Genomic DNA, 23,202 nt, shown 5'->3' with positions numbered 1-23,202 from the left:
GTTGAGAGGAGCTCATTCAAAGACATGCAGCAAATTTTTTGATTGGCAGCATGAGGCAGAACTGTCATTCTGGACCTACACAGCAAAGTGCAGTGGGTGATGCGATGTGGAGAACCTGGTCAGAGAAGCTCGGTGCTTCTCGATGACAGCGGACACGCAGTCAAGCGTAAACATGACACTTAATATGTTGCTGAAATTGCACTACATCACCCTCTGGTGGAAGCTGGAGTCAGCTTGGCAGAAAACCACGTGGTTGGCTGTTCAGCTTCTGTGCTGCATGTAGTGCTGCAAGAGTGGAAACGGAATGAAAAACCCTCCTGTATCACCACTGTGACAATGTGACAGATGTGTCAACTGTCATTGAACAGTGAGGTTGGCCATGGCTGAACTGTTTTGATCCCAATCAAACATTTTCTGTCAGAAACTCCCTGAAATTCCCTGTTTGCTGGTCAGTAACTAGCAGTTTCTCTGACAGCTTGCTAAAGTAATGGGACCCCCACAAAGCCAAATCAGACCTTGGTCTCCCAGAGTATTCTCTGAGTATTATTCTCTATTTTCAGTATTGTTTCATGAAAACATATACAGTATGTATAAAGGCGAAACACTGGAAAAAAAGGTTCTGGTTGTTGATGAATGAAAATATAACCAAATATAGCTATTTGGGAAAATATTCTGATGTTTTGACAAGGGGAAATTTAAGGATACATGGCTAACTATGGGTCTAAAAACTGGTATCCAGATATATTCCGAATGTGACACTGGATCAGAACCAGTTTGCACTGTTGCATCTCTTGATCCGCACCACTATGAGGATATTGCTGACAGATTTGCTGATACAAAGGTAAGACAAGGGAACAAGTGACAACTCACAGACATCAGACTCAAACTGGGAATACTAGGAAGGAGGAAAAGAAAGAGGAACATTGTTCATTTAAGAAGACAACAACCCTGGGTTCTCTGCCAGGGAAAAGGAAGGTGTCAACAGCAGCAACAGCATCACTGAGGATCCTGCTGCTGAGGTCACAGCCTGCCAACAGGGGGAATAAGCACACACATACAATTACATGGTAAGGAAAGGTGGATCGTGCTAATAAGCACATGTACATTGTAAAAAAAAACAAAAAAACATGAGAACATAGGTGTTAGCACAAACATCTTTCACCAGTGACCAAAGATTGCTTTTTGAAGGATGTGAAACCCAGGTATAAGTGATGACAGCCTACACTTCACTCCTGCTAACAAGCTCAAGCATTGGCTAAACAAAAAGCACTCCAGCATGATGAAGATCAGTGTCCGCAAGGAAGTTGTTGATGACTGGTGAGAAAAAACTTGCTGTAGCAAGCCTCAGAACTCAGTCTTAAACCTATTAAACCTATTTTTTCATTGGTTAAACAGAATACCCTCCCCAATTTTTCATCTTTGGATTAGATTACCAATGTTCCAAAGTGTAGTGTGACGGGGAAAGATGTTATCTACATATTTGTAGATGATGATTTGTGTGCTTACTTCAGAATATGTCAAAATTATGTCGAAATACTTGTTGTTGGGGGGTCATCAAGTCAATTGTGTATTTGTAATGGCACGGGGGTCATTTAATGAACATGAATACATTTGACTTCATTACGTTTGACGGTGTCCTAAATTAACTCACCCTCCGAAGCTGTAGGAGGCACTAATGCGCCCTGTTAGAATGGAGTGAAACTCAAATTGAAGAGAAGGGGGAAGTAGAAGAAGGCCAATATGTCAGTTCAGTCCATTCGGAGCATGTAGTACGGCTGCATGGGTCGTACAGTTTAAACGACATTGTACACCAAAATTCAGGAAATATTTTTTGATGGCAGGACAAGAAATCTCTAAAGAGGAGGCGCTATCACGCCATGGATACAGACATGCGTGTCACATTATGCTTTATGCTGACACGAATGCTAAACTTTTCGGAAAGATTCCCATTAAGCACATCGTCCTGGTAAGAAGTTTTGTGTCTTACCGTGTTTACCTAGCTAGTCTAACTAACTTGTTAGTCACAGAATGATAAGATAACAATAATGACTGTATTCAAAGTGTTCGCCATGTCCTGGCTCTTGGAACCGAGGCAATGGATAGTAATCATTCGTTCGCACATTACCCAATTAGATAGCTAGTCTGTAGACAGCAAAAGTAGCTGTTACGTTAGCTCTGGTAGCCAGACGCTTGCAGTTTCCACCAGTAAGACATCTATCTCTCCAAAAACGCCAATTCACTACTCACGTGTAACAAATCATATTCTTCAGAAGCCAGTACATTGCATCTACTGTTCTTCAGTCTTTGGTTCTTTGAAGTCTTTAACTGGACTGTATTCAGTCAAAAATGTCATCCTACAAAAATAAGAAGAAATAAGAATAATAAGAGATGAGAAGAAAATACTCGCATGTAGTCTGCGAATCATATATTCTTCAAGTCTGTACATACTTGCAGAAATAGGCCTACCATTTAAAGGATCAGTTTTGCTTGCCCTGCAAACAATTAGGGCACATCACCTCACAGATTAGTCATTATTCCAGATGAATGCTACCCCTTTATTCCTCAAATTTTCCATGTAACTTGGCCCTGTGGCTTCTCATTTTATTGTTATCTTGATGACTCATGCTGTTTTCAGGGAATCACTGATATGTTCTTTCATTTTCCTTAATTTCTTTCTTCTTCACCTAACACGTTGATGTCACTACTCTACTCTGTTGGCATTGATCATTCTCATTTAGAGATCTCAGTGCTAACAGCCGCTATACACATGAACCAATCTTCTCTCAACAGATGCAGATGCGTTTTGATGGGTTGTTGGGCTTTCCTGGGGGGTGAGTTTTCATTTAACTGTGGCTTCAAATGGTGGAACTGATGAATGTAGCTTAAGATTGCTAATGAAAAGTGAATTATTTACAAAAGTCAGTCCTTTCTCTCATCCATCTGCCTTTTTTAACATGTCAACTGCCTCCTTCAGTGTCTGTGTCAGCATTGACCATGGTGTCCGCACTGTCTTCTCCCTCCTGCTCAGTCTTGTAAACCCTTCAGAGGAATCCCTTGAATCTGGCCTCAGCAGGGAATTATGGGAGGAGATAGGTGCGGCCATTCCTGTCAGCCCCGAGGACCACCTCTCCTCCTGCTTTGCCCCCTCCACCCCCCACCTCATTACACACTTCTACACTAAAAAGATGAAAGAGGGAGAGCTGAGGGAGGTGGAGAAAGCAGCAGTCATGACAGCGACTGACCATGGACTAGAGGTATCTAAAATGTGCGCAAGGTATTTCTGCCTGAAAGGTTGCCGCACAGGGCATCCATACAGCTGTTGGTCATTGCAATTGCCTTTTTACAGAGTGTATTTGTACATTATATACACTGAAAGTCTGGGTTTTAATTGTATCAGAGCCCAAATGCAATGAATACATGCATTTATGCTGATGATTTCCCAGCAAGAAAGTGAGTAAGAGGAATTGGAATGAAAGTCCCACATAGTTTTACAATGCTCTGAAATGTGCTCCTTAATTAAAGCATGGTTTAAACACTCAGACGCCAGTTCTGTCAGGTCTTTGTCAGTCACATGATGTTGTCCCTGTGGTCTCTCCTCTGTGTGTAAAATAAATATATATAATATATATATAAAAACTATGAACACAAACTATGAACAATGCAAAGAACTAGTATGAATATATCTGCACAGTGCTTTAAATAAACACTCCAACAGTGTGTAGGCATTCCATTATCTCTCCTGTCTAGAGTTTTTAATGTCATGGTAACAGTAATGCTGTGCTTTCTGCACTGTGAACTCTGCCAAAGAAGTAGTGTGATATAGAGTTCAGTTCATATGTTTTGACTGTTGGACCTCATGACCATTAGTTGTCTTTCCTGTTACCATGCAGTGATTTAACAGGAACACCCCCTTTGGCTGTATGCTGTCTCCATCCCCATTCTTTGGTTTTGATTGTGTCTGCTTCTACTTCTACCACCAACCAAGCTCTCCTTTGTCTCTCTCTGAGGTGATGGGGATGGTTCGAGTACCCCTGTACTTTCTGAAAAATGGAGGGGGGTTTCCCGCCTTCCTCTCGCACTCTTTCATCAGCAACTCTCGCTCCCAGCTGCTGTCGGCACTCGGCGTCCTTGGGCTGGTGTCGCAGGATGACCTCAGAGCCGCTGCTGCACACGCAGAAAAGATGAGGCACTCCGAGACCCAGTGATGGAGCCCGCTCCAGTAGGACTTCGTGCTCTTTTCACTTATCTCAGGGCACTGCCTGCAAACTCAGAAATACACACACAGAGTACACATACCAGTTGCATCACGTACTGTGTACAGTGCCCTCCATATTTATTAGCACCCTGAAAGCAAAAAAACATGATATAACAGAAGAAAAATACATATTACATTCTTAAAAATGTTATACATGAACTGAAATACGGAAAATGACTGAAATAACTGAAAAAAACTAAAAATACAAGTCTCACAATCATTTAAATAAAAAAAAAAAAAAATCCAAGCAAAATAAATCTGCACCAACATTCTGCTTTTTGGACGTTTGGTGGTGGTTTCTACAGCTGTGCAGAGGCTTCTGAAGATTTCCTGTTTCCTCTGGTTTCCATGGTTTTATTCAAAACCTTTTCTCAAATACTTTGTTCCTGTTTGATGAAGGGTGTGAATACATCTGGAGGGGACTGTGTGTATGTGATTCTGGAAGTGTACCCTGTGCATTGACAGCTGTTTGATAGTCTTGGTGGGGAGTAGGAATTATAAATGATGGCACAGAGGAGGGACCTGTTTGCCTTAGTTGACAGAATAGGAAGACACAAGGACTGAAATGCGTCCTGTAGTCGGGTCCCATGGTGAACATCGCTTTCATACTTATTCCTGGTTCCTGGTCTAATACCATATGTAATATGGATGAGGAAGACCATGATGAAAACATCCATATTTGTGAACAATTCACAGGCTTGGACTTGCATCAAATGTACATACATATGAGAGTGCACTTGTGGGATGCCTTCTTTTGCATGTGTTTTTATGATTTAATTAGCATTAAATAATTTAATTTATTTTTTCTGTGCAAGATGTGTATTTGAGTTGTGAATGAAATAAAGTCATGGTTCTCAGCTGAATCCCTTGATGTTGTATTTTCTAGTTTGTCAGGATGCAGGAGTGTGGGAAAAGAGGGGGGCACTGGAATGAACTATAAGATGCAGAGCTTTAGGGGTTGGTATGGTTATTAGTATGCCCGTGAGTACTACAGTAATGCCTCAAATCCAAGCTGCACTGAAGAGATGCAAGGGATTATGATTCAAATGAACTAACAGAAATGTTATACTAAGTTATTGTATAGTCTCCCTGTGCAGGAGACCAGTCAGTAATTTATGTAGACCACAGGTGTGTGTAGACACTTCATGAACTAAAGGACAGTACAAAATGGACTGACTGGTCATTCATTCTCAGGCCCATGAACAAGCAAACATGGACACAATATATAGCTCCCAGCATGCATTTGGACCTCTCCTGTTCAAAGACACATTAAGATGTGCATTATGAGAAAAATGTAGACGTTTTTACATATTGAACACCACTGATATTTCATATCTGTCCCACTGGCTTTAATGCCTTTTTAACATTTTGAATCACAGTTGAGGTTGTGAAGATACAGTATGCTTGAAATGGGCACCGCAGAATTTACTGCATCTTCTATATATTATAGGAATCCAAATAAAGTGAATGGATATTCTGTGAAATTCTTCCATAGGGTTACCCATCACAAATTGCTTTTAAAAAGTGATTGATATTTTCAAATGACCAGCATGAACAGATGGCCACTTGCAATCCACAGCTGTTGTTGGTTGCATTCAGGATGAAGCTATTACACGCCTCTGGTTGATCCTGTCACACCGCACTTAATTAGCTTAGCTTGACACTATTATGCAGTTAATTAAGGGTCAGCATGGATGGCCTCAATATCAACTTTTTTGTACACTGCTATTTTCAAACTGTAATTCTACTAGTGACCACATGGTTGTGCTGTAGTTGTTATATTAGCACTTTGCCAGCTAGTGAGAAAGTATTGCCTTGCTCAGTTTATTGTCAGGACACTGTTAATTGTTATATACTAATGTATATGGTAATGTCACTCCAAATATGAATGGCTGTATGAGTTATCGAGAAGTATTACAAGAGGTCAGTAAGATACTGAGTTAAGTGACTAGTGTAAACTAGTGTAGAGTGCTTTTTTAATAGAAAATAGGGATAGATAGGATAGATAGAGAGGAAGGTAGGCTAGATATACAGCTTAAAGAGATGAGTTTTTAGCTTTCTCTTGATTAGATGTTCAGTTTGAAAATATTGTAGGGTACAACTGCTTTACAGGGAAAGACCAAGCTTTTAGCTGATGAAATCCTTGGTAAACTTTCTAGGTAGCTTACACTAGCTTAGCTTTTATATCTTAGACTAGGTTACACAGAAAGGTGTCTCATTATCAGGAACTTGAATATGCTTCTCTCTGATTGGCTTAGCTGTATATGTTGTTATACTGTTAATTACAGTGAGAAGTTTGCAGTTTAGGTGCATGTTATATTTGATACGATTAGTCTTTGCTGAGCTCTCTCCCCCTTCCTCCCCTTTTGATGTGAAATTTTACTCTTCGGTTACTCAATGTTTTCAAAGCTGCATGCTCTGAGATGCGTGCAATTGTGTGCATCTGAATTGCTCATTCAGTTGGGTTGCACAAGCTCTGGACTGAGCTGGACGGTTAAGCATTATGACTTGTTTGAGTAAACCGCTGTCACGTAGTTTCTTCTGTGTCCGGTTATGCCTGGGCCTTCGGCAGAGCAGCTCCACCCTAGCCTGTCCAGCATCATGTGTCATACCTCTGCCAGGAAAGGGTTGCACTTTTAACGTCTGGCCCTCCAGACTCCACACTTGAACTTTATGCAAGGTGTCTGATTGGTCATCGTCCCGTCAGACACACACTCTTCTAGGCATGGATGGGGAAAGGCAGAACAGAGCTAAATTTAGCTGCCATGATTGGGCCATGGCTCAGAGAGGTCATCCTCTCCTGGGTAATCGCCACCCCCAGAGTTGAATGATTATGACATCGTGGGCAAAACCGAAATAGGGTGGCCGTCTGCAGATGTATAGCAAGCATCCTGACCTGTGTGTCTATTTGCTGATCAGGCCAGACACCTCTACAGTTGAAGTTCCTCCTCACAGGATGCTTCCTCTTTTCTGTCTCATTGTGTGACATGGGGATTCAGTACTGAAGGGTATTGTAGACCAGCGTTTCCCAAACCTCTCCTGGAGGACCCGTTGTCCTGCATGTTTTAGATCTCTCCCTGCTCCAACACAGCTGATTCAAATGATCAACTCGTTATGTACTCCTAAAACTGCTTAATAACAAACTGATCATTTAAATCAGGTGTTGGAGCAGGGAGAGATCTAAAACATGCAGGACAACAGGTCCTCCAGGAGAGGTTTGGGAAACGCTGCTGTAGACCACTGTACTTAAACAGAACTTAAACTGTCTCAGGATGGGCCAGTTTAAATATACTGTCTTTTCTAACTGGGGACTGGGGATAGTGGGGTGGGGGTGTTGTCTGATATCAGAGGCAGAGAATATAAGAACCAGTGTAAATGTAACAGTACATCATACATTTTAAAATTTGTGGCAGAGCTAAGCCCACATGTATGTACCAGTGCCCATAATCTCAGAGCATTTGGTATTATGCTGATTGTGGGTCTACAGTTACGTTGTATTAATGTGTGCTTAAGGTTAAAGCAATGAAGTAGGTCAGAGCTGTGGGTACTGACTGACCAAGCGGAAAGCAAACTACCCCTGGGGGGAATGAGGGGGGGGGAGGGGGAGGGAGCGAGAGGAGGGGCAGGTGCAGGACTAAATGGCAAAAACGAATGGCATGAGAGCAAGCAATGGTAAATGATGTGTTTTGCACATCAGACATTCTGGGTGCACTCTGTCGCGTAGGTTTAAAGTGCACACACTGTTGACTGCTGAGTTTTATCTAATGCTGGCACCACAGTGCCAGCAAGCCCGGAGACTAGCAAACAGCAGAGACATTTCAGAAGATCTATCATGAAAGCCTCACATTTAAATACACCCTGAAAAAGACCACAACAACTACAAAAACAATAAAAACCACCATTCACAATGACAAGAAAAAAGTCTACATGTGTCAGTTACACAAACCATGTCATCTCTAATCTTTATTTACCTAGTAGTATCTTAAAAAAAATTGTAGCATGCCATTTCTTGATTTCTCATTTGTACTCTTGCTGGTGGGTTGTCTTGTAGTTTCAGTACTGTTTTGTAGTTTTAATTTTGTAGTTTTAAACGTGGGAGTGGTGTGGAATGAATGCTGTCCTGTGCCTGACATTTTTGTTGCTGTGCTATTGGGTGAGGCGCATAGCATGTGTGAAAGTGATGCTGGCCCCACAAGTGACTGAGATGGAAAGATTAATGAGATTAATGTAGAGTTTGTTTTTCTCTGCAGTTGTCACCACATCCTGAGTGACTGTGAGAGTGAGAGAGAGAGAAAGAGGGGGTGGGAGGAAATAAGAAAGAGAAATAAAGACAAGACAACTGGCGGTAAAGCTATGGTCGGGGAAAAGAGATGAAAAAGGAATAGGAGCCGTTTGTCAACTGGACGTGGGCAAGATACCTATCATGCTGAAGTTTCTTAAGGAGAGAAGTGGAGGACAGGCTGTAGCATCATATATCTCTGATCTCTTGTGCTTTCCCTGTCTGGACTTCCCTTCTGTATGTGAATCTGCCAGTAGTTTCCTGTAAAGCAGACCTATAATCAGGCAACAATATCAGCAGAAATTCCCCCTCTGTTCATTGAAAAGATTCATCAGCATTTGCAAGGTTTTTCTAAAGTGATGATGCAGCAATCTGCACTCCAATATTGCAGGCAACCTTAAGGCTCCCAAGCTGATAGCTGAAGGACCATCCAGACACCATGTCTGTGAAAATGTGCCCAGTACCAGACAAGTGAATGCTGGCACACATTATGCAAAAACCATGTTTAGCAATAGCCATTTTGTGCAATACCAGGGACCAAGTGGATTGTGTTTGAAATAACACAAGTATATGTTACATGTGGCATGGTTTAACTGAATCTAATCTAATCGCTATTTACATCCCTGGTTTGCACACTGCAGGTCATGAAGGAGTCATCGCGAGTTGTTTCCTGGGATCAACATCTATGGTAATCATGCACAGCTTCAGAGATTAAACCCTATGAATAACAAAAAGGCCCAATATTTTGGCCCAAACAACTGATGGACTATGATCAATAAGTGTGTGAAATCTGAGCAATGTTGGGCAAGAATCCACAGAGTTTTCCAACAAATAAAGCAAGCAGGATATAAAAGGACCAAAACAATAGCCTTTCGGTGATTCTCGTCTGAAAGCCTCGTAACCCACTCCATGTAGCATATCACTAATAAGGACAATGTGACACAGGTAAGAAACGTGGCTCAAACCCAGAATGTTGCAGGTCCCCAGAGGGGACATCACAGTTGTAAAACGTAACCTTTGTAAGTCACACTGGATTACTGTCTGCTGAATCGAATAAATCACAGCGTAACAAACTCTTCATTGACTGTCAGAAACATTAAATTACCTACATCAGTAGAGAAAAAAATAAATATTATAATACAATGAACTGATATAATAATAGACCCTGGTCATACCTTACGAAATAATGCTGACATTTATGAAATCTCATTTTCCCTGCTCTCTGTAACCCCGCCCCACGTCCCCCACATTGTTTTGTCTGCCTGAGGCTGTGGTTGACCAGACATGTGCACAGGCGCAGACTGGTCTGCACCTCTTTCTCACCCTGGAAACAAGCAAATGGTTGACCCCCCGTTTCCAACATGACACCCCCATGCATGACGTTCAGTTTGTTTCACGTTGTGTTTAAGTGTTCCCTCATCGTTCGATCAATGCCCTGAAAAAGAGACAAGGCTCTCTGACCGAATATAATGAGAGGACTGCAGTGTGGGGGTGGATGGTGTGTATGTGTGTGTGTGCTTGTACATGTGTGTATTTGGGGCACACATCACTTTGATCATTGTGTATGTGTGTTTTTTTTTTCTAAGCCACACCACTTTTTGTAAAGCACCCCTTTCAGACTTGTTTGTGTCAAAAGTCTTGCCTATTTCAGGTATGCCCTCTTTCCCAAATACTGTTTTACTTAGAGTGGTATGAATAAATATGGACAGTGCTGTATATTCATAGTTATAGCATTTCATGCTCAGTGCTGCAGTGGCAGTGTGTACCCAGTGGCAGCACGAACTCCATTTCCTGTGCTGTGCTGACACACGGTAGTGCACAGAGCACTTGACACCTTCTAAAACAAACGGCTGTTCCACAGCCCTCAACCACGAATACAGTGCTCTGCACTGCAGGGTCATGGCAGTCTTATTGCTATAGCTGCAGCAGGTTCAGAATTCTAAAAATTGTAGTTTCAGCAGATGAATATTTCATCAGCAGCAGAAACAGTCACTTTGTGTCATCTTAATCAACAGGGCAATATTAACCCCTTAATCATCAGTATCAACAGTGTAATGTTAGAGCTGAATGAAACTCAGTCACAATCCTGTGTGACAATCATGGCAGCAGAGCTCAGATCATCGGCTTTATTTTCCTGGCATTTTAATTACTGTTTTAGTGGTGTGGTGATGGTGTCAGCATTACATTTAGTAGGCACTTTTTTGTGACCATAGCTACATTTGCGTGGTCGCCTAGTTGGCAAGTTCGAAAACTGTCTCCACATTTGTAATGGTGGAATCTGTTTTATTGCTGGAGAGTGTGCATCACTGGTGCGCTGGCTGGAGTGATTACAGAATATGAGTCTAGTGGGACTGAGAGAGAAGGGGGGCAGGCGGGGGGGAGGCCGTGAAATGCGACGCAAGGTCACAAGAGAAGCGTTTCATAGCCTGGCGAGAGAGGGGGGTTTGAAGAATGAGAGAGGTGGAGGGGAGAGACTAAGAGAACAAGACAGCATATTCATGTACATGCTCATATTTATAGTAGGCCTGCAAGGAGATGGGAGGGAGGGGAAGGAGAGGGGGGCGTGGCTTTGTAGTATGACAGCCTCTCCCGTTGCCTCAGAACAAGGAGAGTGTGACAGAGAGAGGGGCCGTATTTGAGTGTGTCAGAGGGAGAGAGAGAGAGCGAGAGAGAGAGAGAGGCTGTTTTTGAATGTGCATCCAAGAGAGGGGAGAGGGAGAGGGAGGGTGAGAGAGCAGACTGTGTTGAATGTGTCAGAGGGAGAGAGGGAGAGAGAGAGAAATCAAATTGGTTCCATGAAATCTGTGTGACTCAAACACAGTGTTCTCTGTGTGTGAAAGGGAGGGAGGGAGAGAGAGAGAGAGAGAGAGAGAGAGGGAAGGGGAGAGGAGGAGGAGGCAGGGAGAGAGAGGGAACAGAAGACTACAGAGAATGAGGTAAGGCTTTCATGTTGTTTATTATTTATAAAAATGGATGCATTTTCCAGAAAACGTGGCGTGTCTACGGTAGCTGCACCTTGTGCGCGCATGCTGACAGTGCCTGGGTCTCTCTGTGTGTACGGAGGCGATTTATGCGTGCATCTATATATAGTGTGTATATGTGTGCAGGGCATTTTTTCTGTGTCTTCAGCCTTGGCATGACTATGGTGTGTGATGGCTTAATCTGTACCCCCGTGCGTGTGCCGGCTGTACGCTGTCCGTTCAGGGGGAGGGGGTGGCTGACCTGACACGATATTCTGACTATGTTTTTTTGCCTCTCAGCCGCCACTGAACTTGCCCATGCGTGTAACCCCCTCGCTCGTGTTCTGCGTTCCGCGGTCTGCGTGCATGCCCTCCCCGATCACTCAGACAGGTTTCGCTGCCTTGGCAGGGGGGCTCTGATGGTGCTCCTCAAAGACTGGGTGCTAAATCTGAAACGAAAGCAGTGCGCAGTTAAGAAAAAAAAAAAAAACAACTGACATTACAGCACGTTCCTCCTTCCTGCTCTTGAGTCTCAGCGTGAACTGAAAAGACCACCATTGATCTGTAGCGGCAGACACGAGCCGAGTCCGACCTATCAGTGTTGCTCCCACCCCCCCTCCTTCAGCCTAATAAGTGCGACAGCCCCCTCCCGTTCCCTTGAAACAGACCCACTCTCACTGCGTATCCCTCCTTTTTTTATGGCTCTTTAGGTTGCGTCTTAGTCCATCAGCCTTCCCTTCTATATTCCTCCACTGTACTTATAGGTTACTCTGTGGTCAGTGTGATTGATTGCCCGACGATGCTGCGATGTGATGACCCCAGTGAGAGAGAGAGAGAGAGAGAGAGAGAGGGAGAGGGAGGAAACACAATGGAGTCAATTACAAGCAAAAAAAAAGATGGAAAAAAAGACAAAAAGGTCAGTTAGAGATAGCAGGGGTTGGAGGGACAGAAACCTAGAATTAGGGGATGGAGGGATGGAGGTGAGTGAGGGCAGGGGGGGCGGTGAGGTTAGACATACCAAAATGAGACAGAAGGTAGTACTGATTAGAGAAACAGGATGAAGAAACAACGGCAATGGCAAATCTATGCGAAAGAGGCTGGGGACAATGTCCAAATTTCTGAGGAAGAGGAAGAGAAATAGCAAGCAAGCTGCTGACTAGTACATTAATGCAGTCTTCAGTGTGAAAAGGAGGAAGTTGACAGTTGAGAGTTTCTATTGTGAGAGGGTGAGGGAGAATGAGAAAGCAGTAAATGAGTAATCAGATAACTGTAAACGTTGACATAGCTCATAGCACGAAGAATACTCCCCTGCTCCCTGGAACCATCTTTCTGATATGATTCTCTGCGACTATTGACATATTAAAAACACAGTAAACACCTAAGTATTTGGTGCATGCAAATAAATACTTACAAGATGCATTTATGCATGGCTTTTTACTCATGGATCAATCATGGAGTGACTGCTTTGTATATTTAGCTGCATAAAAAATTGATTTTCTTGTACAGTTGTCGTGGACACTAACAGTAACTGCACCAAATACATGACTGTCCTCCATTCAAGGCCAGACAGAACTCATCCTCAGAACATGATCAATATTAATGCTGGCACATTTCAACCCGATTCTGCTGTGACTCACTCTCGCTCTATCAATGTGCGCTGTAGTCTCTCTTTCATGTGAAATAGTGCACAGGGGTCAGGGGCCATTCCCAGGCTCAGTGTCCAGGCCTCAGGTTTTGTATTGCTTTGCTGACGTGACCCCAAGAGGCACACCGTTTCAGTGCCCGTTCCCGTGTTGTTTCAACCTCGTTTCAGCGGTGCCCTGAACCGGGACGCTGCCTCTGGGCGTTTGGCTCCGTGCGTGAGTTGAGCATGTTGAGTCAGTGTTGACATGGAGGGGAAAGACAGCCTGCCATGATGGCTGAATACATCCAAGCCTGCTGCCTTGCCATCTTCTCCACCTCAGCCCAGCTCGGCGGAGGGAGCAGGAAGACCCTCAGGTCCTTGCAGTGGTGCTCATGAATACAGTGGATGGGAAATGGTTGAAGCCACACCATGTAGTGACTGGATAGCTGTAAATTCTGGCCAGGTGGTGAGCTTTACCATGGTATAAGAGTTCTCTTTAAAAGATACAAACATCTGATTTTGAATATTTGAGGATTATTTTTAAAAAACCCTAAAGAATAATGAGAAATTAGTCATGAAATTCTGCCACGCTACAGACAATGAAATTACTCTACAGTCTGGAAACAAATATTATTTTCATTGTTACTGTTATATTATTGGCAGTTAAGCTCATGCTGGGTGATGTAGAGAGAGTAAATACAGTTCAGAATATGAATACAAAATTAGTAATAGCCACATGACCTGTACCATACAACTGCCAATAAGGCCACATCCCTGAGCAAGATCCCTAAGCTAAAAGATTCACGTTATAACCATGTTGCTGGTTATACCACTAGTTGCTGGTTACCATATCAGTAAGACAAAAGAACGGTTTTGGGTCAGGTACAACCAGCATTTTAAGGGATATCTGTTTCAAATGGACCCAACTGCCATCTGAAGAGTCTTCGAATGGCGTTACTGAGGGTGGAAAAATTTTGACGTTCATCTCTTGAAAAAGGCCATTAACATTTGATAATGCTTAACAATATTTGTACAAGGTAAACATTGTAAGTTTTAACTGTGACCATCACAGCATCTGAGACCATGATTAAAAGATCATTGCGAACAGTTTTTGAGAGCGGCTGCGGCAGCGGATGACCTGCCTCTCCTAGTTCTGCTTACAGCACTTGCTGTTCCTCTTCGTGACGCTCTCACACTGTAACGCTTGACACTGATTTACACACGGTGGCAAAGGTCACCCTCTGTTTTGATATTCCTGCTGACAACGTTCATTCTTATCCACACCTGTGTGCAAGCCACCCGTCATGGCGCCGCCAGCGGCTCAAAACTGTTGATGGGCAAAATTTGTTAACAGATTTTCGCATGCGTGTGAGAACATTTAGTGCTGCATTTTAACGCCAATGTTGTGACTGTTGTAATTGCGCCCTGTAAAAAAACAACCATGTAATGTAATTTGCATGCAATTTCACAGTGGCCATTTGTAGGAGAAAATCATTTATCATTTGTCATTTGTAATTGAGCACTTTCTCAGCCCTGAATTCAAAGGATTCATAATTAGTTATCAACATTGCTGAGATAGACATGGTGCTATGGGGAGGACATTCAGTCATATTTCAACATTCAGTAATTAAATTCCATTCAATAATTCAGTGGTGTGGACAGTAGGCATTTAGAGGTAGATCCTGATGGTAGGTTACAAGAAAATGCCAGGACTAAAATATGTGCACACAGGTTGGTATGTGCTTAAGATGAAGGGTGTAGTATGCTGTTAAAGTAGCTATAGCGAAATTTATATAACCTGGCCCATTATCTAGATCCCTTTTCACTGCTTGCCATGGTAACTAGCTGCAGCTACTTCCTGTTTGTCTGCTGCTGGGTGCTTAGTCTGTGACATACCAATCAGTTACTATGCACCTGTTAGATTTTACTATACACCTGTGTAGATTGTGTGTACTTACAGATTCGTGCTCCTCCTTGACCTTCTGATAGGTCTACATATGCAGCATGCTGGCAGCTAGCTAGCACTAAGCTGTTCTGTATTGAAACATAATTTTTGTGAATAAACTCACCACCAACAACGTTATTGTTAACTTAGCTCGTCTGCTGGTTGTGTTGCACATTAGCTGCCAGTATGAAAATACAGATAGGTAGCATATTAGGTGTTTAATAGCAATTACTCACACAAATATCTAGCTACTTATCTTGCAACAACTTTGCTGTGGCCTTATCTGTGATATAGTTGCTAGCTAGCTAGCAAAACTTAGCTAACGTAGTGGTGAAAAACACAAAGCATAGCTAGTTATACTAGCAACTTGGCTGGCTAGTGTCGTCAGATCGTGATTGACGGTACCAAGGGTAAGTACTGTGGGTAGCCGTCTAAAATGTTTATCTTTGACCTTCGGTAAAAAAAAAAAAAAAAAAAAAAAAGTGATCGCCTTTAGCTAGCTAGCGATCTTTAAGTGTTGTAAGTTTTAAATATCTCCATGGCAGTCAAAAAGCCCAGTTAGCTGAAGAAGGGGCACAAGGAACTTTTGAAAATGGATGGTCGTTGGTCACCTAGGAAATGACAGCTACAGTGTCCCTGTGTTCTGCAAATTCTAACAAATGGGGAAGCGTTTCAGAGGCTTTACATAGAAAACAATGGAATATAAACGATAATCCGTTAATCAGGTGTAGTATGATACGTGTATGAAGCTATGCGAAGGTATTATATTTACAGCTGTTGTGGCAGTGATTTGATTTTTGGGTTGTAAACCATAAATAAAACAATACGTAATGTGGATCAATCGCAACAGTCTTGGTATGCTTCACACATAAAAACTAATGACCATTGCTACTGTTGTTGGAAGTACCACATAGGAACAGGGTTTTGAGAGTTACATTGAAAGTGAATTCTGATACAGAAAACAGGTTTTTAAATTTTTTTTTTATTTGTTTATTTGCAGGAACACATTCTGTTACATTACCCAGTCTCAGTCATGTAGTCATGTTGTTTTTAGAATAATTTAAACTATGAACCCAAATATAGCTAAATATTTAGAGAGAGAGAAAATGTTGGTATATTCTCTTCAGCAAATATACAATTGTATAAAGAGATGTATATAAAATAAGCTAAGTGTGGAAATAAAAGATAAGTCATGTTTCTGACTTGTATCCAAGAGGCACACCTGTGAAGTGTCAACATGTGGCTGTGACACTCATGCAAAATAGCAAATTAAAAAAGAAATTCTCAAGAAAGCAACAAAGATTTGCATTGATTAGCATCTTACTGTTCTCATTGTGTCATAACACAGTGCATGCCAAATACTGAATATTTATTCTGTTCTTTGTGTCTAAGTATGTTTCTACATACAAATTTATACATCATTTGTATCTTATAAATTTTTGAATTAATCACATTTATTTAGCCCCTTTTCCTAAAAATCAGATCAGGAACATAATATCTATTGATTCCACTGGAAATTATTTGTTTATGGCTGGCTTTCTAGGAGAACAATTTGTTGGAAAAATGGGGATGTACACCACTTACTCAAATAATGCCTGCCGTTCAATCAGCATGAAGCTTGCTTTAACTGACTGTCATCTGAGCTCAGTTAAAAATTTTCATGGTATATTTCATTTGCTCATATTATATTTCATTTAGATCTTCATGACTTGTGTAGTAGTGTTTATAAAAATCTACACAGACATGAATGCATGCAAGATCAGTTTTCTCAAAATTTGTGGGAAGATGGAAGAATCTGGCTTAAAGATGTCAAAGTTTTGCCTCCCCAGCCTTCCTCAAGACATCAATCAAAGAGTCTCAGAACACCCAGATTAAGAGCCCCTAAATATCAAACAACTTGAAAAAAAAAACAACATTTAATCTCACAACTTTAAATGAACAAATTACTTTTATGCATTTATTTAGTCTGGCATTTCAAATGTTAAGTTACTAACCATGTTATCTATTTCATGTTTGCTATATTCTCAGAGGATCTTGTCAGAAATCAATCAATAATACTGTGTTTTTAATGTGGATTTGTATTGCCAGATCAAGTCAAACAAGTATAGTCAACTGTCAGTCATTAATATTATATTAAACAACAATTTGTTTAATGTAACTGTATTGTTATTGTCCTGTGTAACCCTGTCCAAAAATAGGAAACAAAAGCTTTTGTATAAACTGTAGAAACTCAAAATACTCTCTGAACTTGTGCAAAAGAACAGACTGAGACAGGGTTAGCCCAAAATCATAGTCAGCGCGGCATAAATTCACAGCAGGACTGTAAGTCCTCACTCGAGTGGTCCAAAACGTCCCAAACATCCACACATCCATACACCAGAGCTGTCTTGTGGCTATCAAGGTAAATCTGGCAAACAAGCTTAACCAGGTTGACGTACCTTTAGGAAATGCTTTCACTGTTTGAACCAATGTGACCTTTCTAGCCATTCCTGGTACTGTCTTACAAATACACTGCTGTTCACCGGCTCCCTTGCTAATAACGTTAATTGCAAAACCCATGAATCATCTTTGGACCAGATGTGCAAAATAATTAGATCTTGTGAGGTAAAAATGCTTTTCTGTTTTATTCCACTTAAGTTACAGTAATTTACTGGCTCTGCACGTGATCACAGGTGAATACAATTTCCATAGGTTAACTAGGTCAAGTTAACAGTCATGTCCATCATGGCAATTTAATCTTGAAGAAATGCAGTGCCTACAAAATTTATTTTATGTGTAGATTTTTACCATGAGACTGTGAAAATATTTCTTTCTACATTCCATAGTGAAATATTTCATTATGCCCAGTTTACCCTGATTTTTTAATTTGCATCTGACAGCATGTTAAATTTGGCAGAGGATGTCAATCATTGTGTTGCAGTGTGCTTCCTTTCCTGTTGCACTAAATACTTCCACTTACTAAGCGCTGACGTTGAAACAGCCACTTTTAAAACTGATCTGCAACGACTGCAGGTGGCTCCGAAAAAAAAAAAAAAACCTTTCAAAGCTGAGTCGGTTGGAGTGAGGGGGTGGGGTTTTTGAACTCAAAATGCTGTGGAGAAGAGGGAGATTGAAGTGATATTCATGGCTTCTGTGTGAATCTGCTGTTTTCTCAAAAAGGCAAAAGAAGTATTCCAACTTTCTGAAAGTATCTGTGAACTGAATACTTGTTTCACATGTGTATTGGAACACAGTTGCCACAATATGGTGTTCTGAACACGTAATGTACGCATGATACACCCACAACCCAGGTTTTGAAAATAAGCCTTTCATTGCTATTATTAGAGTGACTATTTTTAATGCTGTTGGTACATCTCTCTCTGTCTGCACTGTACCCTGCTGGGTATAATGAAGGTGCTGCCGCGTGGTGCGCTAGGTGCGTATTGTTTGGTGCGTGCACTGTGCAGTGTTTCTGTTCTGTAATGAGGCTGTGTGTTGCAGATAGCACTGCCCTGAGAAACATGTCTGTGAGAGTAGTCTCCCAACCACACATTGTATAAGAGAAGGGATGTGGGCGGGGAGAGCTCGCTGTGGTTTACTGCTGCGCAGTGAAATTGTTTGCCCTATATGACCAGAGGTGCTTGATTATTCTTTTTTTTTTTTTACCTCCCCCTATCCTCCCTCCTTATTTTCTCTCTTTCACTCTTGTCTTTTTCTCTTTTGCAGGCGAAGACAATCACATTTTTTTGAGGACTCAGGAACCGGAAGAAATCATTTTCGTTTCAAAGAGACTTCATATTTTTGATCTGCTTGTGCCCAGTTCAACATTTTTACTCAACAAAGGATTAACAAAGTCAACTCTTTTAAATCTGAAGAGCACATCTTTGAAATAATGCCTCTTTAGCTTTATGGTGTTACACACTTGTACACTGGGGAACTGAAGCACAAGTCAGCGTGATGACAGGACCGTTAGACAGCAAACTATAAAGAACGGTTACTTGTTGTGTGCGTGTGGGCAGAGGGAGGGTAATACAGTACCTATCCAGTATATTTAAAGAACTGCAGTATGTACAGTCAGATACAGTGATAGTACATTTCACACAGCAGTTGTATGTGGCAGAAGCAGCAAAGTAGAAGAGCACTGCACGCATTATCAGAGGGCAGTGATCACTGTAGGTGACGATCCAACAATTCAACACAGGGCAGTGCAGGACACAGCAATAGCACATTTACGTCGCACCAGACTGCCCCTGGTGGAGAGACGATGACATCGCACGGGAAACTAAGGAAGGAGAAGGGGAGCCTGGCGGAATATGACACCCAGATAAAAGGTAGAAGAAATCTGATTTTTTTGTTGCCCTGTAATTTTTGTCTCTTGGTTTCTGTGATTCACCCTCCCTCTGCCCCCTCACCCCTTTCCCTCTGTGCTGCGCCCCTTGTTAATTTTGCATGCATCGATGTGCACAAACCCGGAACGTGTGCGTCTGTCTGTATGTGTGCTGTGTTTGTGTGTGTGTGTGTGTGTGTGTGTGAATTAGTGTGTATTGGTGTGTGTGTAGTGTGTATATATTTATAGAGAGTATTAGTGATGCTGTCTTCTCTCATCGAATCAGCACTCAGCCTGGAGCTATGTGTACTCTTCGGAGAGGAAGAGAGGGGGGCGAAGGGAGGGATAGAGCGGCCAGTTAATGCGGTTTGCCTGTATTAACGCCACATCCCTCCCTTTCTCTCCCTCGAAGACAAAGAATAACTGCCCAACACTACATCCCTGTGGTACTGTGCCTGGGACTTTTACCACAAATCCCCCCTTTTCCTGATCCCCCTTGATTTTCCCAATGTAGAGCAGATTCAGACCTGGTTTTGGGGGTGTGCTGCTGGCCAAGACTTTAACATCAATGTAGTATGTTAATATGTTAATAGCATGACACACCCATTCCCTCATGGGCTCTGTCATCACCAACATATAAGCCTTGCCTTCTTTCAGCAACTGTGTTGATAGAACATGGCTCACACATTTTATTGTGTGCCTATGATGTTCAGCAACAGATTTTCTTAAGTGCAATTAGATGTTGAAGAAGTTTCCATTTAGTGTTATTCTACTGATTAAGTCATAAAGAAAGGAAACCGGGTGCTATTGTTCTTAGTATGAACACCCCTCCTTTCTTCTTCTTGTCTTGCTTTTGTGATCCGAGGCCTAATAGAGGGGAGCGATCACATAATTCCCTCCCTTCCCTTCCTCCACAGTGACAGTTGGTGTGTTCTAGAATTGCTTGGCAAATCTGCAGACACACTCATCTCTTCTATTATGTGGATGGGCTGAAGACTGGCACTGAGTGAGATGTAGATTATTATCCAGATGACATACAGATCTGTGGGTACGCAGAGCTGCTGTACATTTCTGAAGCCATAGAAAATACCCAGCCTTACACAATACAGCTTCCTACAAAATACAGTGCAGTCACGTTCAGAATGAAGCCACATTATTCTCAATTTGTTTCTCATGTGTGGGACTCTATCAGGGTAACCATCCACAATTAGGAAATCAAAACCACAGGAACAACAGCACATATTAACAAGATAAAAATGGAGCTGGTGTCCTGGACATATGGCATAGTGTTACACAGGTCATACCAAGAATTCAAACCTTTTTTATTGTAAGTATTGTTATAAATAAGTTATAATCGGTATTGTGTAAGATGTTATTTTTCAATAACATCTTATGCAAAAGGCCTACAGGAAGTCTAGGACAGGTCTACATTATCCTACTTGGGCATTTTTCTGCCTACTTCACCTCTCCAAGTCACCTTGCAGTTCACTGCCCCCTTTTGCACAAGCTTAGGCCATTCATTTCTACTGAATCTGGACCAGGTAGAGTGAATGTAATCCAACCTCCACGCCACATTAAAAGGAATTCCTCTGCAAAGGCTATGAGGCAGACAGAAACTCCTTCAATAGATGTGTGGGCTTATTGATCCGGGTGTGTCCATCTCTGTCTGCCTGTGTTGGTAATGAGTGCCCATTAATAACACTCAAAGTGCAGTGTAATGTGCAAACTACAATGACGTGCAGTAAAATAGTTTGCTCTGTATGCCTTGATTCTTCCTTTTTTTACCTCTCCTGGCCCCTTGGTTCTCTGTTATTCCCCAACACTAGGGAAAGTGTTTCATTGGGCATAAGCAGGTGGCCATAAGTAGGCTGGGTGATAAATGATTGGTCCATCGAACATTTTCGATGGGTTTTATTCTCCTAACAGTGAATGACTGCTCCATGCTCTCCAATTTGCTTAGAATCTTTGGTCAACAACTGAGAGTCAATATCAGCTGAAGGAATCCTCTCTCTTTGTCATCTGTCTCTGTCACCCATGCATTCTCTCTCTTTTTCGCTGCTTCTTATCCTTCCTATCTCTCGCTTTCTCCAGAGGTGCGCAGTCAGCTCTCAGAGCAGTTGAAGGTCCTGGATGCGCAGCTGGAGCAGAAGACGCAGCTGCTGCAGGACCTGAGCGACTACCTGCGCAGACGCGGGGAGATCGAGGGGGAGTATGCCCGGTCCCTCGAGAAGCTCACAGAGAGGTTCACCAGCAAAATCAAGAGGTAAACAGAGTGGGGAAAAGAGCCGAACCGTGCTGCAGAATGCACAAACAGAATCATCCAGGCTCGCAGACAGTTGCTGTGATCTGAGGTCTCGTTTTCATAATTCATAACACTGTCTGCATCCCCCCTCCCTTCCGTCCCCCAGGAAAGAACAGAGCGAGCAGTCTGTGGGCCAGTGCTGGTCGGTCCTGCTGACCCAAACGCGTCAGGAGAGCCGAGACCACAGCGCCATGAGCGAGTACTGCAGCAACAACCTGACCCAGAGGCTCTCCCACTGTATGGAGGACACGCACCGCCTGGCCAAACGGGTCACTACCTCACTTCGTCTGTCTCCCTCCCTCCCTTTTCCTACCTCCCTGACATAGTTCCAACCAGTGGGGCTCCAGGAGCATGGCACTAGCATTCCGATGAGCAGGGCTATGAATGCAGGACTACAGAGGAGCTCCCGCCTCAGAATTATCCTCTCAATATATCTACCACTGAAACTCATTTTAGTTAGTGCTGCAAGTTGTAAAAAATATGTTTTTAATATATTTTTTGCTGTTATTTTTGATCATGTTTTTTGATAATAGTATGGTGTCAGTATGGATATTTTTAGCTCTGTTTTAAGACAGACCTCAGTTTCCTTAAACAGAACTGACACAATCAAACCATGGCCATCTAAAAAGAGAATCTCTGTCTTCTCTTTGCTGCTTGCCAGTGTTATGAGCTGGTTTCCTCTGTGGAGTGGGCTTCTGTGCACTCTCCTCTGTGTATCTATAAGTGTCAGTTACAGAGCACACCACCCTGTTATTACGCATATTAACCCGCAATGCTTTCTCTCTCCCTTTCTTGTTTAGAGTAAGGAGGTTGGTCTTCAGATGCAGGATGAGCTTCTTAAAGTCACCTTGGAGCTGCAGATGGTGAGTTAAATATGATGAGAAAAATACAGAGGATCTCTATACCAATGACCCCTGCCTGACCTTGGTGAAGGGCACAATAGGAGGCACAACCAGTCGTGTCTTGGTCACAACAATATCCTGCGTCCTGTCCAGATATTCAGACAGGCACCTGTCTCTGGAGGGCTTGATGGAAAGTCAGTTCGCTGTACGTCTTTGTCTGAGTGCCAGTGTTAAGTCTGTTTGAGTTACATATTGGTTATATCAGTGGTCTGGGCTGGAACAGTGGTGCTTGTTTGCGCTTTTCTTTGGTGTCTACTTGGGGCCCCCACAGGGGTTTTTAGCGGTGGGAATTTTAAGACCCTTGAAACAGCATAACTTCACAGACTGGCTATTTGGTGGTATCTGCACTGTGTACTGAACTTGCTCCAGGAGAGCTGCTCTCTCCCTCCACTTGCACCCCTTACCCCCCACCCCGAGAAGCCTCAGCTCTCCTGCCTTGTCCAATCAGCTCCCCCTGAGAGACACTCTGCGCTCATTTATTTATCTGCCCGAGCAACTCCTGGAGGCACAGGGCGAGCAGCGCTGCCTGTCGGAGCGTTGAGCTCGCCGGGCCCTTGTGCCCCCCCCCCCACCCCTTCAAACCAGCCCCAACAAGACAGAGGCTGCCCATCACCGTGAGGCACTTCACA

At 42.6% G+C, this 23,202-nt stretch overlaps 2 protein-coding genes across 4 annotated transcripts in view; both read left to right on the top strand.

The window, feature by feature from the left end:
* The first annotated feature begins 1,741 nt into the window (after positions 1–1,741).
* Positions 1,742–4,419, top strand: zgc:103759 (U8 snoRNA-decapping enzyme). The gene is made up of 4 exons (XM_036532302.1): positions 1,742–1,966; positions 2,791–2,831; positions 3,029–3,254; positions 4,008–4,419. Exons 1-4 carry the CDS (start codon positions 1,835–1,837, stop codon positions 4,203–4,205), a joined length of 597 nt encoding a protein of 198 aa, XP_036388195.1. The 5' UTR covers positions 1,742–1,834; the 3' UTR covers positions 4,206–4,419.
* Positions 4,420–11,393: 6,974 nt separating this feature from the next.
* arhgap4b (Rho GTPase activating protein 4b) overlaps positions 11,394–23,202 on the top strand; it is a 36,661-nt gene continuing 24,852 nt past the window's right edge. For all 3 annotated transcript variants that reach the window (XM_036530605.1, XM_036530604.1, XM_036530602.1), the window contains exons 1-5: positions 11,394–11,470; positions 18,769–19,373; positions 21,461–21,632; positions 21,778–21,940; positions 22,472–22,534. In XM_036530605.1, the coding sequence (XP_036386498.1) occupies positions 19,307–19,373; positions 21,461–21,632; positions 21,778–21,940; positions 22,472–22,534 (465 nt within the window). In that variant the 5' untranslated portion in view covers positions 11,394–11,470; positions 18,769–19,306. The remainder of the gene's footprint in view (positions 11,471–18,768; positions 19,374–21,460; positions 21,633–21,777; positions 21,941–22,471; positions 22,535–23,202) is intronic.

Source organism: Megalops cyprinoides, chromosome 6 (assembly GCF_013368585.1).
Source record: "Megalops cyprinoides isolate fMegCyp1 chromosome 6, fMegCyp1.pri, whole genome shotgun sequence".
NCBI lineage: Eukaryota > Metazoa > Chordata > Actinopteri > Elopiformes > Megalopidae > Megalops > Megalops cyprinoides.
Note: the sequence above shows the minus strand (reverse complement) of the source record. Positions and strands in the feature narration are given on the sequence as shown.